This window comes from Trachemys scripta, chromosome 18 (assembly GCF_013100865.1).
Source record: "Trachemys scripta elegans isolate TJP31775 chromosome 18, CAS_Tse_1.0, whole genome shotgun sequence".
NCBI classification, from domain to species: Eukaryota; Metazoa; Chordata; order Testudines; family Emydidae; genus Trachemys; species Trachemys scripta.
In genome coordinates, this window is record NC_048315.1 from 3,208,648 (window position 1) to 3,224,342 (window position 15,695).

Consider the following 15,695-nt stretch of genomic DNA (forward strand, 5'->3'; position numbering starts at 1 on the left):
TGGTGTCACTGAAGTTCTGCTCTTTATTAGCCACTAATGCAGCATAAGCAGCTCTAAAAGTTTGCCCAAATATTTCATCTTTACATTCATCCATTCACCCAAATCCTTAAGTGTCAGAACTCAGACTTTTTAAAAAAAGGCATGGAACACCATGTTACACCCCATATTACTCATCTACAAAATTTAAATGAGAATTTACCACTCAGTCAGGCTTGCCAGTATTTATGTGATTAAAGACAATGCAGGAGATCAAACGCCATGAGGCACTAAAATGTTATCACAGGATCAATCCAGAGATTGGGGTCACACAGACTCATTTTCATTGCTTTTGTTGGTCAAACACCTTCAAGGCTCAAAACATTCTGAGATTCGGAATGAAAATCTCATGCAAGTATTTGTCATTAAAAGAGAAGTTACTATGTTCTGATTGAAAAATAATCAAAATGGTTAAAATATGAAAAGATTGCAGCATATTTAAAAGACTGAATCAGCGCACAATGCGGAATGTAGCACAATGTGTAAGATTATATATAATCATGTTCAGCCAACCACATCTAAGAAGCAAGCTTACCCGATTTTCATCATAAATAATTTGGACAATACTGCGGTGTTTCTGTTCCACTGGAGGAGGGGAGACAGGCCTCTCTGGCTCTGGAGGTTTAGCAGCTTCTTCTTCGAGTTGTTGCTAAGAGACGAGAGAAAGAAAATCAGCCATCCGCACCACCTTACCCTAACCAGTAATTAGTCACCAGAGATAAAATATGCATCTGATCAACAGTTTGCTGTGCCTGTCATTTCATCATTTAATTTGCAAGGTATGAATGAACAGGGTTTAGTGCCAATACAAGTGGCAACAAGACAGTATTTTTGCACTAATATTTGTAAACTAAACCTTTTTGAGGCGCACCCACATCTGTCAAACTGAAACAGGTCCGATTCAATTAAAAGCACAGTGCTGTGTTGTTTATTAATAAACATATTTAACTTTCAACCAAAATATTAAAGCCAAGGAACACCAATTGTCTCAGGCAATACTCCCCCAAAAAGTTTGACAGTATATTAAAATAAATATACTTAAAATCCTGGTTGCTGATATGCTTTTGAACTCCTTATTTGAAGCAACTCCTGTCATCATTATTCTAACAATCCACAACGATACTTCATGGCAGAAATAAGTTACTGAACACACACACACACACACACACACACACACACACAAGTTTAAAAGGTTATAGTAACATCAAATATATACAATATTTGTTTTTCACAGCAATTAACCTCGTGATTTGCCTCTCTCACCAAAACATTCCTTTATATATGAATCAATGTCAATTTCATCTTTGTGCTGTAAATATCCTTCCCTCCTGCAAGCCAGAAATATACAATAAAGAAAAACATACACCTCCAATGTAATGGCTATGTCTACCCCCTTATACAGGATTTGCTGTGTTATCGCGTTGTGTAAGAAATTAGCTTTTACGATTTTGTAAAATACCACGTACAGAGAACAGGATCAAGTCCTAACTTTACAGTTCATTTAAAGTAGCCCAGAACTTACAGTACAATTTTTTTTTTTTAAGTTTTAAGTCAGGGGTTCAATTAATGGTCCTATTTTAAAATAAATAGCTCTCTCTCTCTCTCAAATCTGCATGACCAGTCACTGATTTTGTACCCAAGGAAGTGACAGAGACAAATCACAAGTGCTAATGTGTCAGTAAATATTGTAAGAGCCAGTCAAGTTCTCTTTTGCTGTTCTAATCTAAGGTCTAACAAGCTGGAATAAGAACTCATAAGACTGATTAAATGTTTCAAGACCATAATGCAGCATTTAGTTTGAAGTTGTTGCTCTTTTACTATATATAGCTATTGATCTAAGCAAATTTACAGCAGAATAGTTACAAAAGTCAATCCTGCATTAAATATATTGCTTTACTAAAAAAAAAGTAAGATTTAAAAAAAAAAATCATTCTTAAGATTAATGAATTCAAGATCTTAAAATTTAATGTTACCAATGTTTTTCTAAGTAGTTTTACTCTTAACATCTCTAGATTTATTTATTTATTTATTTAATATATAAACAAGATTCTTGGAAAAACTGCCAGCATTTATGAAGTAGATCAGGAGTTCCCAAACTGTGGTATGCGAGATCTCTCTGGGGGGTACATGGAGAAATTATGTGATGGTGGATTTTATTTATTGCATTTTCATAATAGGCTACTCAGATGAAACTTTAAAACTCTGTGGGAATTTGTTATATAAAATATGGTAGCTAATTTACTTCAAGATGTAACAATGAGAACATAGAGATGCTGATGTACACAGCCCTCACCTCCAATCATCATACAAAGCGGGTTCAGTCTAACTGAGCTCAGAACTTAGTGAGGGTTTTTTTTCAGTTGTATGTCACACTATAACTATATCTGTACATAACAGTGAAATATGGACAGATGGCTAAAGACAGATAGTGTTAAGAAGAAAAAGTATCAGTGATGAGAAGGGTAGGGGTATGCAGGCAACTGGTAAATCTGAAAGTGGGTACGTGGGCAGCTGTTAGATCTGGAAGGGGGTACACAGTAAGAAAAGCTTGGGAACCTCTGAACTAGATTATTACATCCAACTCATTTAGAAGTTTATGTAGCACACATTGCTCACAGAACAAGCACTTTGACTCTTAAATTGTAATTAAGCAATTTGGTTTATTTATTTTTGCGAACACTTTAATATTGTGCTCTGCCAACTGAAAACAAAAATAGCACTGGTTATGGTGTTCTCTGTAGTTGACTTACTTGCTTTTTCTTCAGTTTAAGGATCTGCTGTTCCACTTTTGCAATTTCTCGATCTACACGATCCATGCTCTGTATCAACTCTTCCTTTGACAGTTTTGAAGGGGATGCATTCTGGTCCTCTCCACAGGGCTGACCAGGGATTGGAGAAGATGGCCCTTCATGCTTGCCTCCAAAAGCTGGTTCCTTAAATAAACAAGGAACAATTTGATCATATTTTCTTACATAATACTTAAAGACAGATAAATTAGTTATGTTACAATCGCCAGATGTAGTCTCAAATCTTAATTTATAATTGGACAACATTATGTATTACGATAAAATTGACCAAAGCTTTCAGCCACTTACACGACTGCCTAGAATCATTTTAACACTGATAATTCTGAAGTTAAATTTAAGTTTCTAAAAGTACTCCGTTTTTCCTGTCATTTTTACTTCATACAGCCCTGGAATTAACAAAAAGATCATAATCTATTTACAAGTATAGGGCCCCATTAGGCCATCTTCAACTCTTCACGGACATTCACGTTAAAGAGTAGATCTCTGAAGACATGTTTAAAGATAAACATGATGAACTCTTGAATGCACTGATGACTAAGGGCAGGTCTTCACTACCCGCAGGATCGGTGGGGTAGAGACTGATCTATCAGGGATCGATTTATTGCGTCTCATCTAGATGCGGATAAATCGATCCCCGAACATGATCCCCGTCAACTCTGGAACTCCAGCTCACGAGAGGCAGAAGCAGAGTCGACGGGGGAGCAGCAGCGGTTGACTCGCTGCCGTCCTCACAGCCAGGTAAGTCGACCTAAGATGCGCTGACTTCAGCCTCTCAAAGTCTTTCATGCAAAGTCACAGAAGGGCAACACTTTTCAATTAAATAAATAGGCTGCATTCTAGGCCTATTATATTTCCAAATGCAAGGAATTGTCTTGGAGATTTGCAGAGGGAAAGGCATTTCAACTGTTTTGTTGGTCACCGTCTGCTGGCAGTTTAGGACTGGAGCAGAGATCACTACACTAATACTTTTTCAACAGAAACCTACATATAATATTGCTGACGTTATGTTTTTTTAAATTAAACTCAAGTGGCAGCTATAAGTTGAGTGTTCCAACATTCTGTACTAGAAACAATTAACCTTCAAGCAGATTATGCAACTTACTGGGATGGTTGTTTTTTTACTACTCCTACACATAGCTAGTGAGCACACTACTATAACTTGCAACTATACTTGTGAACAAAAACAGGTTTCTAAAAAGTGAGCAGTCAATATTTAAATAGCTCATCACAGAAATGGTGTAATTTGATCATTTAAAAATTGTAATACTATTTTCAGCCACAACGATCTTTAAAATAGTCATCTAATCAATTTTCTAACATATTAAGGCACACCTTCAATATTGCAACAAAAAAACTGTCTTTACCTTCTTAATATCTGCAGATCGCAATCCCTCCTGTAGAGGATGTACTAAAGGCAGGACAGCCGTATTAACACGCTGAAAGTGGGAATCTGAAACTTGTTCAAGACGTGGTCGCTTAGATTCCAACGAATCATGATCAGTCTGTGACGGACCTGGGTGAAATTGCTGCTCATAGCCAGTTCTCCTTTCCTGAGGCCTAAGGAACAAAAGAGATTGTAAAAACAATTAAATTAAAAATATACATTATCAACAAAAAATCTATATGGTGCATAATTTAATTGTTGTATCCCATTTCCAAGACTATAGGAAAGAGTGTCACAAAACTCTTTCTAAATAGTGAGGAGGGCAAAAGTTTTTAAGTGGTATATTGCAGAAAATTGGCTTTTATTTTTAAAGTGGATTTTGACTAAAAGTTCATTTAAGCCCACAAACAGATCATTTAAATGCTCATCACTTCATAGCAGACCATGAAACTTATGCCATTACTCAAGTATATCTGAAAACAAGTTTGGGTCCAGAAAGAGCATCAAAAAGACTTCACATCGGTAAGTTTAGTATTGCATTCCACAGAATTATGCAAAAGCACAGTAGTTCAATTATTTTTTTTCTTCTGAAGAAATTTTAAATAGATATCTAAATTAGTAACTGAAGTTATCTGGAACTTGGTCTACATCATACTCTCAAGTTCAAGTACTTATCCGTAGTGCTCTACCGTCTATGTTGGGGGCTGGGAAGGTATTTAGTGACTCTTCCTGCTCATTTTTTTCCAAAGCAAAATAGCAACATCACTAGCTTCTTTGCAGTGAATTACACAGGATGTCAGTAAGATCTCTCATATGCTTCACCACCACCTCAGAAGATTTCACTAGAAGAGATGACAGTGGCTTCCTGTATTTTGCCAAAACTGGTGAATGAGCTTTTCACAATTTGAGAACAGTGGTTTGTCCTTTTACCTGCTGTCGGTTATCAAAGCACTCTAGTACTTAGATGGCACTAAACCAAATCCAGCTGTCTTCTTTGTAAATTGCAAGATGAAGACAACTAGTTAATCTCAGTCCCAGTATTTGGGAATTATTTCTGGGAATATTCCAATTTAGCATCCAGAGTCGGGGAGCTATTCATTTATTTTTACACACTAAATATCACCAGAGTAATGATCAGCACAGACCACTTCTGATCTGTGATCAGAGTGAGCCATGAGCAACACTGCATCTGAAGTAGTGTAAGTGCAAGACAGGAGTACAATTTCACCTCACTGCAAGGAGTATCATATGCATACCTCTGTGCATCAGAATGTGATTATACCAATGAGTGAGTAAAACAATCACAATACTTAACTTTCCCCTACACAGTTGGGCATTCTCAGTATCTAAAATTTATTCAGATAATTAAAATCTCATTCAGATCTGTGGCTGAATTAATCTTTATAATTATTTTCAAGTCTGGTATTCAAAGCACACCGCATACCTCTTAGCTGTAAATCCAGTTAAATACAATTACTTAATAAACGTTAATCAGTATTTAGCTGACATTTACTGCCTTAAGTTACATCAGTGCAAAACATATTTAGTTGCTATAAAGCAAACCGTTTTTAATTTAAAAAAAGACAGACAGCCGCTTTCATGACAGTAACAGTCAGCTATAGCACTGCAATATTAATCTGCTGGAGCCAAAACAGCAGTCATATCTATTTACCATACAAGCAGGACTAGTTTAATAAACAAACTTGCAAAACAGTGGCAAGAACATTTGACTCTGAACTATGTCAAGTGATGTAAATTGTTTTATTACTTTGTTGCCAAAAATCACCACCAATTGTTTGCATTTTTGCACCACATTTAAGTATTTTATACTGTTATGACAAATTAGACAACCCAACTAGCTCTGCTGCTTCTTACTTACCTAGACAGACAAATACCCTCTGCTGAATATTCAAGTGTATGAATTTTATCCCAGTGAAATCTAGGAAACATGATGGATAATATTCACACTGTGATGATTCTTTAATTTTGCTGTATAACTTCACTTGTCACTGTATCTCAAAGAAACAAACATTACACACTTATGGCCAAAATATTTCTAAAGAACTAGTTTGTGATATACATGAGGGTTCTCAGTTGCTTGCTAAGAAAGTTGTTGGGAGAGGTGGGGGGAAGTGAAGCACAGGTGTCACTTCCTATCTAGGAAACAAACATCTTATTTAAGCCAAGTGGGCTGGGGAGTTGTGCAATGGGATTTAAACAAGGCAAATCTAAAATATTGTCAAATACCATAAACAAACCAATACTGTTAGTTAATGGAGAACCCTGTGCTTAATAAAGCTAAGTCCTTAAGCAAGAACTGTGGAAGCAGACTTTTTAATTATGAATATATACCTTTTATAAAGTCTGGTTCAACTCATAACAGATTTCTCTTGTATCTAAAAGATAAACAGAATGCCCTTACCTGTCAGAGCCTGGGTGAAATTCAGAAAGTAAGGAAGGCCGTCGACGAAGTTGCTGCTGCTGCTGCTGCTGCAAGAGTTGAGTTGCTTGACTGACTTCCAGATGAGAAGAACGATAATCAGGAACTGCGAACTCCTACATGAAAAATAGTCCTGACATTTAAGCAAGAATGAAAATTCAAAAACTATGACACTGAGCCAAAGTACTCAGGAGATGCAGGAATCATGGTTTCTGAATAATTCTTGCAAATCAAGACCGGATTCTCTCAGCTTGCTTCAAGTCTTAAAATGACAAGTTTCTTTTAGTCATTTTTCGGATGGCCAAAAGAAATAGATTAGAGAAATAGAGTCATAAAATCCACTATCACAGTCGTCACAGGAATTGCAAGGTAATTTGGAGCCCAAAAGAGAGGAGGTCTGGTAATGGGGGCAATATAAAGAAAATAAGAGTGAAATTCACATACTCATTCCTAGTGAATATATTCAGACCTGTCTAGGGAAAAATGATTGCATCTATACACTGGCAGACACGTACAGTGACTAAATTAGACCAGGTTTGAGGTCCAAGACTAATATGCTTAGTCCTGGACAAGTGCCAGAAGAGCTTTGTTAACCAAAGCTTGACAGATTTAAACTCAGAGATTATAAGAAATGAAAGCTCTGTGCCATATGAAAGCTTGGAATAACAACTTGCAAATGGTATGACATTAATATTTAGCTCCAGTTGTTCATGGGAGATTAGCTGCTACAATCACATGGGAACAGTTGCAAAGATGCAGTACAGATATTCTCAGGACCAGTCAGCTTTTAAAACCATTTTAAACATGATTGGAAAGCAAAAGTTTTATATCCCCAATACTATATCACGAGTACAGAATACTATCCACTGAAGTATCAGAACTCAATATACAAGTGGCTTTAAACTGTCCAGTTACCACACAAATTCTCCATTTTGAAAGATCCTTTGGTAAGAGCTAAAGTTTAAGGTTTCAAATAGATTTTAAAAAAACAAAAGATAGGAATGTAATATTTTGAACGTTTTAGCAACTGTAAATGTTTGCTTCTAAAGACATGTCACTAGCAATTCTTAACCAAATTCAGTGACGATACCATGAAATATGCAACGGAATAGCCCCTCAATTTACCTTCATGGACCCAAGTCACAAACACCACCACAGAAATATGTTTTTTTGCCTCAAGGGTATCAGTTTTCTACATTTGCAGCTCAAGATATTTTGAAATGTGACATTGTATTCAGCATGATACAGAACAGGCAAAGATGCGACCCATGGAGTTTACAATCAAAGGGAGGTCTAGGAGACACTAATCTAAACAACAACAACATTTATTCTAACATGGGTCTTTTTATATATTTCCATTTTCTTTAAAATACAATGAACACTCTCTCTTAACATGCAAAATAACCCTCAACCTGCTCATTAGCCAGGAGATTTATCCAGCTTCCCACCAGTGACCACGGAGCACATAGGAGGCCAGATCTTCAATCCCTCGAGTCCCCTTTGCATTACTCCAGTGGTGCAACATGGACTCTAAGCTACATTAAGGGAGCAGCTGAGGATTTCCCTAGTGTAAGGGAACCCTGATATAGTGAGCCCTACACCAGTCCGTCCCAGCCGACCCAGCATGGGCACATCCTAGGGCAGGTTGGGGGTGAGTGAGGGCAAGGCCAGAGTGCAATTCATCTTGGTAATCCTAGCAAGCAGAGCAGCACTTTGGAGACCGCTATTCATGGACACAAGCGAGAGCTGCCCCAAGTTGAATAACTTGGGCCAAGGGCCAGTTTGGCTCCTGCTACCCCTCAATGACTGGGGGGGGGGGGGGGGGGGTGTCGAGGAAATCAGTGGGAAAGTAGTATTGTAAACCCACATTACTCCCCACACACACATCCAGGTGTACTAAGTATTGCTTTGGCATACCCAGGGATCTAGTTCAATGTTCTTATAGCGAAGGAAGAGGAGGAGCTAGGCACTGGTAAGCTCTCATGGAGAGCTCCTGTGCCCCAGAGTAGAGACACTCCCTCCCTTCCTGAGACTGACCTCCTATGGCACTTGTAGGAACCATTCTGTCACAGCATTTGACAGGTCACTTTTTAACTCAGAAAACGTTATTAGATTTGTCAAAGATTATATAAAAGTCATCTTTGCACATTGTTGAAAAATTAGTGTTTCCATTGCATAGAAATCCAGCCTCTCTTCCATGTTGGCTACACCTAGTCTAGTAATTAAGCATTACTAAATTAAAAAGAAGACCAAAAAAAGAAAATGATTTTCAATGAGTTCCTTGGGGATTGTATGTTCCAATTAGGACAAAACCCACCACAAAAATAGAAAAGTTGTATTAATTTCACAATATATGGTATTATATTCAAAAGACATTTAAATCTTCTTGATTTTAATCCCAAGAGATCCAAGCCAACAAACAGAAGATGTGTGCAATTTATAAAATCTAACGTTTTCAGCAAAAAAACTTTTTTGACCAACTATTTAGCAAACCAAAATTGGCAGCAGCTTTGCTCAGTGGTCAAAATGTCTCTTCTGTCATTCCACTCTGGTTTACACATATTTACATTTGAGTTTTCAACATTAAAAATAAATGAAAATAAAACCAAAGGAAGTGAGAATCAAAAAAGACTGCCTTATTTTAGAGAGAAGATTCTCTATTTGCCAAATATATATTGCTGCTCCACTCACTTGCACACTAAGACAAACTAACTAAACACTGAAACAGATAACATTTTTCTTGAGGGGATTTACAGAAATGAAAATAGGAAGTAGCACATAACTGACAATCTGAACATTTCACTTAGGATGCCTGCATGGTTTTAATATTTTGGTAGACTACTACTACTATCACCATAACAGTCTTACCACCTTGGGCTGGGATCTCACCAGATTTCACAAATTACAGTGCTGCAGGAAGTAAGGATAAACTCAAACCCCTTTGACGCAACACCTCGTTATGGAGTTAGGGAGCTGGAAGGGACACCTTTTAGATAAGGCATTAAAATACGGCCAGAAATATTTAAAACCATATCCCACATTTTGTTTAATTAGAGGTATTAACCTTGGTGCACTGGCCAAATTCCATCGAAGGAAGACAGAACATAAGTATGTAAATTCCCCTCATCCGTTTTATTTAGGTTCAATACTCTGAAATTTCATTGTTTTTCAAAACATCCATGGCCTAGGATTAAGTAGGTAAAAATACACATTTGGCATGAGCAAAATACCCGAATGATAGGTTCAGGCTGTAATCTGCATGGTATCTGCTCCTTACCTGCTGATGTCGAGGGTTAGAGAAGGTGTACTGGACAGAGTGAGTAGGATAACGACTCTGTTCTGTGCTGAATGCTCCTTGGTTAGGAGGGTAGCCCGAACTTGACATTATCAGAGAAGGAGTCTTCACAAACTGAGATCAACACGAGCAAGCAATCATGTTTCTAGGAAACCGCCTAAAGGGGAAAAAAGAACACTGATAAGCAATGAAGTACCAGATGTACTTCCAACACATTATAACCATAGTCACCTAAGCAAAACAACCATTACCAGTAAAAGCTTCTCTACGCGCCCGATACATTTATTCAATAGGTTGCTCTAGTTTGAATCCTGTTAGCTGTTCTTAAATGGGCTCAAAAACAGAGGGGTCAGCATTAGCTACAAAAGGGTTTGAGAATTATATTGTCAGAGTACATCATTTTAACAGTCAATTTAATTAGAAAGATTTTACTTTTTAAATAGGTCACTTAAAGGAGTTCTTATATAGCCAAATGGTATGGTGGTAACTACCTTAGGATAAGGTGTAATGAGCTAAATTCACCTCTTTTCTTTGGGAACTTTTTTTTTTTTTTGGTAAATGGATATGAATGGTTCCGTACTTCCTTATTAAGTGAATCTTGAGGCCAGATGGGTCAGTATTCACTATGTCACCAGTTCTATTGGACCCTACAAGAAGTTATTACTATTGAATGGCAGCTTGGCAGCCTTAGTTCTTAGGTAGGCAGGCACGCATAAAAGCCATTATTAAAAATGGCAGCCTTGTTAGCAGTCTCAGGCTATGTCTACACTCCATTCCAGTATGGACTACAGTGATGTGAATTGCAAAGTGCTCCAAAGTGTTGTACTCTTAATGCCCTGTGTAGATGCTGCTGGCACAAACTAAAAGGTACCTAGTTTGCATAGAACCCATCCAAGACTGAGGCAATGCTTGTAGGAAGAAGCTTTGAAGAACTAGCCTTTTTTAAGCACACAAACATACAAACTCCATTACCGAGAACTTGACTGAAGCTAATGTAAAGCAGTCCACAGTCTTGGAAATTCTTATTGCTACTTGATATCCGAATAGCTATGGCAACAAAAAACTACCCACTTTCATCTGCAACTAGCCAGAAGAGCGTGCCCCCATCTGGGGGGGGGCAGAACTGGACATGGTGATACATGTACTTGTGACCTCTGTACTCAGTTATCACTTTCATCCAAGAACGAAGGCACACACCTTGAAATAATTCCAGCTGAGAAAATTCAGCAACCCATCTGTTTAGCAACATAAGTTGTCATGAACAACTAACCTAGTATTCTTATATAGTCTCTACAGTCTTAGTTGTTAAATACAAAACACATACACATGCCAGCCTTTTTTCCTTATTACCAATCTGTTGCCCAATGGTATATCTGTAGTATGTTGTTCCTACCTGTTTGACAAGTATGTTTCATGCGGTATGGATCTTTAGTTTTGCACAATATTACACATTAAGTGTTATGAGTACTTAACATAGCAGGGGGGAAAAAAGGAAGTGTTCATGCTTTTAAATACTACTTTAATCCACACGTGTGAGAGTACAGCTGAGATATAAAATCCTTGAATGCTTTTCTCTATTTCCTGATTTGTGGCTGTCTAAATGAGACTTAAAGTTGAATTCAAGGGATGCTTTCTGGGCCAAATCTGGCCCAGAATTTGGGTTTCTGAAAACAAAACTTCCATAAAACATAAAATCAATTTAAAAAACAAACAAATATTTAAAAAAAAGCTAGGTAGACATTCCATGGTAGCTTTGGCAACTCAAACATTGCATTGTGCTAGAGATGCACATGAGGCAATAGTCTGACAAAATGCAAATGAAACCTGACCACAAACTGACTTATCAAGGGAAGTGAATAGTCTACATTCAGTATCTCAGCTAAGTGAAATCATGGTGCAAACAGCATAAATGGGGGGAGGAGGAAATCTGAATTTTTAAATTTCTGTTTTTAGTAAATTTATTAAAAATATATATTTTATTTGATCACATTCCTTTAAGGCATCAGGAAAACAAAAAAGAAACAGGCAAAATAAAATTGTGTGTGAAAACTTACAGGCAGCACATCTGGTCTCTGTTGGTTGAGCAATGGCATGCAAAGATGCAAGTTTTATTAGGGGAACAGAATCTGCGAGTCTCAGGTTGAGAATGATGGAAAGAGATGAGGAGAGGTGTAGAGAAAAGAGGCATGACTATCCTCCCTCTAACTCCCTGATGGTGTTCAGACTCCATGGCAACATCAACAACTTTAGAAACTTCACATTGTACATGTGAAAATGCTCAGTCATTTGTTTTTTCCAGTGACTTCCTCATTGTGAACTAGAAACATGCCAACTTTCAAGCTCTCAAGCTGTAAAGCTATTTTTTATTATTGTCAAAAACAGGAGCGAGAGAAGAGGCTAGAGAAAAGAGAGGGGAAAAAAAAAAGAGGTTGCAGAAATAGCGTCAGGAGTAATCCAGGTCACAGTGAGCCAAGAGGTGGAGAATGGAGACCATGTCTACTCCACAAACTTTGGTCCACACAATTTACATCATAACACAGCCAATGAAGTTTGTACATCACCTGTGCACGTGCATACTTGGCTGATTGCATCCGCAATGTACGTACTCACCAGGAGTGCTTGCATGGATATAAAGAACGGTGCACCATGAGAAGGGTTATCCCAGTGTTATTGCTAACACAACAAATGATTCTCCTGCATTTGTAGACCTGCAGGAAGTACTGAAACAATGGGATCACAATGGGGAACATGAGGATATCCTCAAGAAGAGTTTGTTAATGGACTTAGTGAAAAAAATCTTAGGTTGCTGGTGGCATTCATGGAGCAGCTGCAGACGGTGGAGCACTATTCTGGTGCTGAGAAACAAGCATTTACGGGTGGAAGTACATTATAATGCATGTTTGGGACAACGAACAGTGGCTGCAGAACTTTCAGATGCAAAAAGTCACATTCCTGGATTTGCACGCTGAGCTTGTGCCAGCCCTCCACTGCAGAGATAGCAAAACAAGGCCTATATTGACAGTGGAGAAACAAGTGGCAATCATGACCTGGAAGCTTGCAAAGCCAGACTGCTACTGGTCAGGGGATGATTTTGGAGTTGGGGCCACTGTGGGGGCCACTGTCATGCAAGTGTGTAAGGTCATTAATTGCCTCCAGCTATGCCATGCTATGATTAATGGAAGGCAAGGCATAGTGGATGGATTTGCAACTATGGGGTTCCTGAACTGCCATGGGGAGATAGATGGACCAGATCTCCCTATTTTGGCACCAGCCAACCTTGCTATTGAGTACATCAACAAAAAAGGATACTTTTCCATGGTCATGTAAGTGCTAGTGGATCACAGGGGTTGATTCACTGATATCAAGATAGGTTGGTCAGGGTAGGTGCAAGACACCTGTGTCATTAAGAACACAGGATGGTTCAAGAAGTTGCATGCAGGGCCAGTCTTTCCTGTGCAGTGGATTATCACTGGAGATGGGGAAATGCCAACAGTGATTCTCGGGGACCCAGCCACTGGCCATCCAGACAGCACCAAGGAAAGATTCAAATATCAGCTCAGCAGGTGCAGAATGTCTATGGAATGTACTTCTGGTACACTGAAGGGTTGTTTACTCACTAGATTAGATCACAGCAAGAAAAATATCCTAATGGTTATATCTACATGTTGTGTGCTGCATAATATATGTGAGGAAAAGGGAGAAAAACTGCCACCAAGGAGAAGGGGTGAGGTGGAATATTCGTCTCTCTCCTGAATTTGAACTGCCAGACACCAGTGCTATTAGAAGAGCCCAATGTGGAACTATGTATTTGAGGGATGCTTCACAGTCAGCCACTGTACTTTTCTCTGGCATCTGTCTTGTGTAATTTAAATAATATATTGGGGGGTGGCGGAGAGTTGCCTGCTAATATATATTGTGTTGTGTCTCCTGCAAGTTATAAATACTGTTGGGCCTGGGGCTTTGCCTGTTGCTATGAATTGTGTTGTGCATGCCATACATTTATAAATATGGCTCCATGTTTTACTGACATTACCAATTCTGTGGTGCATTTATAAGTAGTTTGATTTCTTGACTGCAGTTATGCATTCCATAATACTTGTTGTGAATTAATAAATATAATTTGAGTGCAAAAATTAGGTGAATAAAATCAGAGTACAAACATATACATACATTATTCAAACTTTTAACATAATTTAATGGGGTGAAACTTTTTAAATTCCTGTTGAAAAAGAAGTCAACATTTACATCTATTTGTGTAAACAAAAAGATAGTTCAATGTAGTCAGTTGCAGCTTCGCATGCACCAATCTGTGGTTTTCACAGGTCTCTGTATATGAAGCTGTGATTTTCCTTGTTGTTCCTCTTGAGTAGAGTAGGGGTAAGCAAGTGGTCCATGATGTCACATGGTATCTTGGGGATATAGGGAACAGCAAGCACTGAGTTCTCCAAACAGTGCAAAGGCTGATGAGTCTAGGATTTTTGGACATGTAGGTGAGCCAGCATCTGCACCCCTTGGGTTTAATGAGAAGACCCGTTATGTCGCAGTGCATTTTCCACTATGTGTCTTCCTGGCACACCTGGGCCTTTTGCCTATCCTCTCTGTCCTTCTCATGCTCTTGGTCATAGTGGCCCTCCAAGATCTTTGTTCAGTCCGATGAACCTCTGGCTTGCAGGATCTCGCCAAACACATCTTCCCTAGTCCTCTTCCTTCTCCTCACCAGGGTCAGGCATTCTGCATGTGTAAAGGAGGCACTTCTCAAGGCCACCACACAAGAAGTTGCTGATTAAAAAAAAAAAAAAAAAAAAAAAAAAAAAAAAAAAAGAGATGCACCAATAAATTTACAGTTCCAACGGAAAGGGAAAGATTAAGTTTCAAAACTCCCTTCTCAGGAGGGAAGCAAAAGCAAATAAACATTATAAGGAAAACTGTGTGCACACACTTACCTTCTTGCTCCTTCATCAGCAGGCTCTTCTATGCTCTCCTGGCGAGACTGGCTAGACTCCTGTGGAGTTCCAAACAGGTCTTCCTGGGTTGCAGCATAGTTGGTGTCCCCCGTCGCATCTCCTCCCTTTTTCTCCTCCTTCCCCTCCCTCTTCATGGCAGAAGTCTTCACTCAGGCTCCTCCAAGGTGTCCACAGAGCTCTGCAGTGTGCCGGTGGGGCCACCGTCAAGTACGGCATGAAGTTCATTGCAAGTGTGGCAGGTCTTTGAGGGCAGCACCAGATTTCTTGTTGCCCTCCCTCACTTTGTGGTATCCCTGGCAAAGTTCATTCGCTTTCTAATCCCCAATGCACCCCTTTGCCTACATCCCCCTTGACATCCATTCATACATGTCCATGTTTCTACACCTGTTCCACAGCTGTGCTTGCATAGTCTTCTTTCCCCCCTACAGACCCAAGAGATTTAATTCTTCCTGCTGCTCCACGCAGGCGCATGTCTAATGCCTGTGTGTATGTGGAGCCATGGTACGGTAGACACAAACAACGGTGAGTTTCTAGGTATGTGCACCATGGGAAGCAATCAGGAAAAGATATTTAAAAAACATAGGGGGTTTTTTGGTGGAGGGTTTGGAAGCATGCCAGTCTATGTTACTCCTATGCAGTGGAGTTTAAAATTGTGAGCAGATGGTCACTGTTGCAGGGACTGTGGTACTATTGGACAGTGGCTGGAAGATGGTTAGGTTCAACACAGGTCATCCAGTGTCTACACTCACATTGTGTTGACCACATTAGG

The 15,695-nt window shown here is 38.9% G+C and overlaps 1 protein-coding gene across 15 annotated transcripts in view; it reads right to left on the reverse strand.

Annotated features, from left to right (window-relative positions):
* The window catches only part of NCOR1 (nuclear receptor corepressor 1), a 104,918-nt gene that overhangs the window by 74,442 nt on the left and 14,781 nt on the right, over positions 1-15,695 (reverse strand). For 10 of the 15 annotated variants that reach the window (XM_034752313.1, XM_034752320.1, XM_034752319.1 and 7 more), the window contains exons 2-7: positions 9,945-10,119; positions 6,650-6,783; positions 6,107-6,166; positions 4,208-4,400; positions 2,787-2,969; positions 572-685 (exon numbers count right to left, since the gene is read on the reverse strand). In XM_034752313.1, the coding sequence (XP_034608204.1) occupies positions 572-685; positions 2,787-2,969; positions 4,208-4,400; positions 6,107-6,166; positions 6,650-6,783; positions 9,945-10,052 (792 nt within the window). In that variant the 5' untranslated portion in view covers positions 10,053-10,119. Of the gene's footprint in view, positions 1-571; positions 686-2,786; positions 2,970-4,207; positions 4,401-6,106; positions 6,167-6,649; positions 6,784-9,944; positions 10,120-12,016; positions 12,299-15,695 lie in introns of those variants that run through there. The other 5 variants (XM_034752328.1, XM_034752322.1, XM_034752327.1 and 2 more) reach the window with 2 other exon arrangements.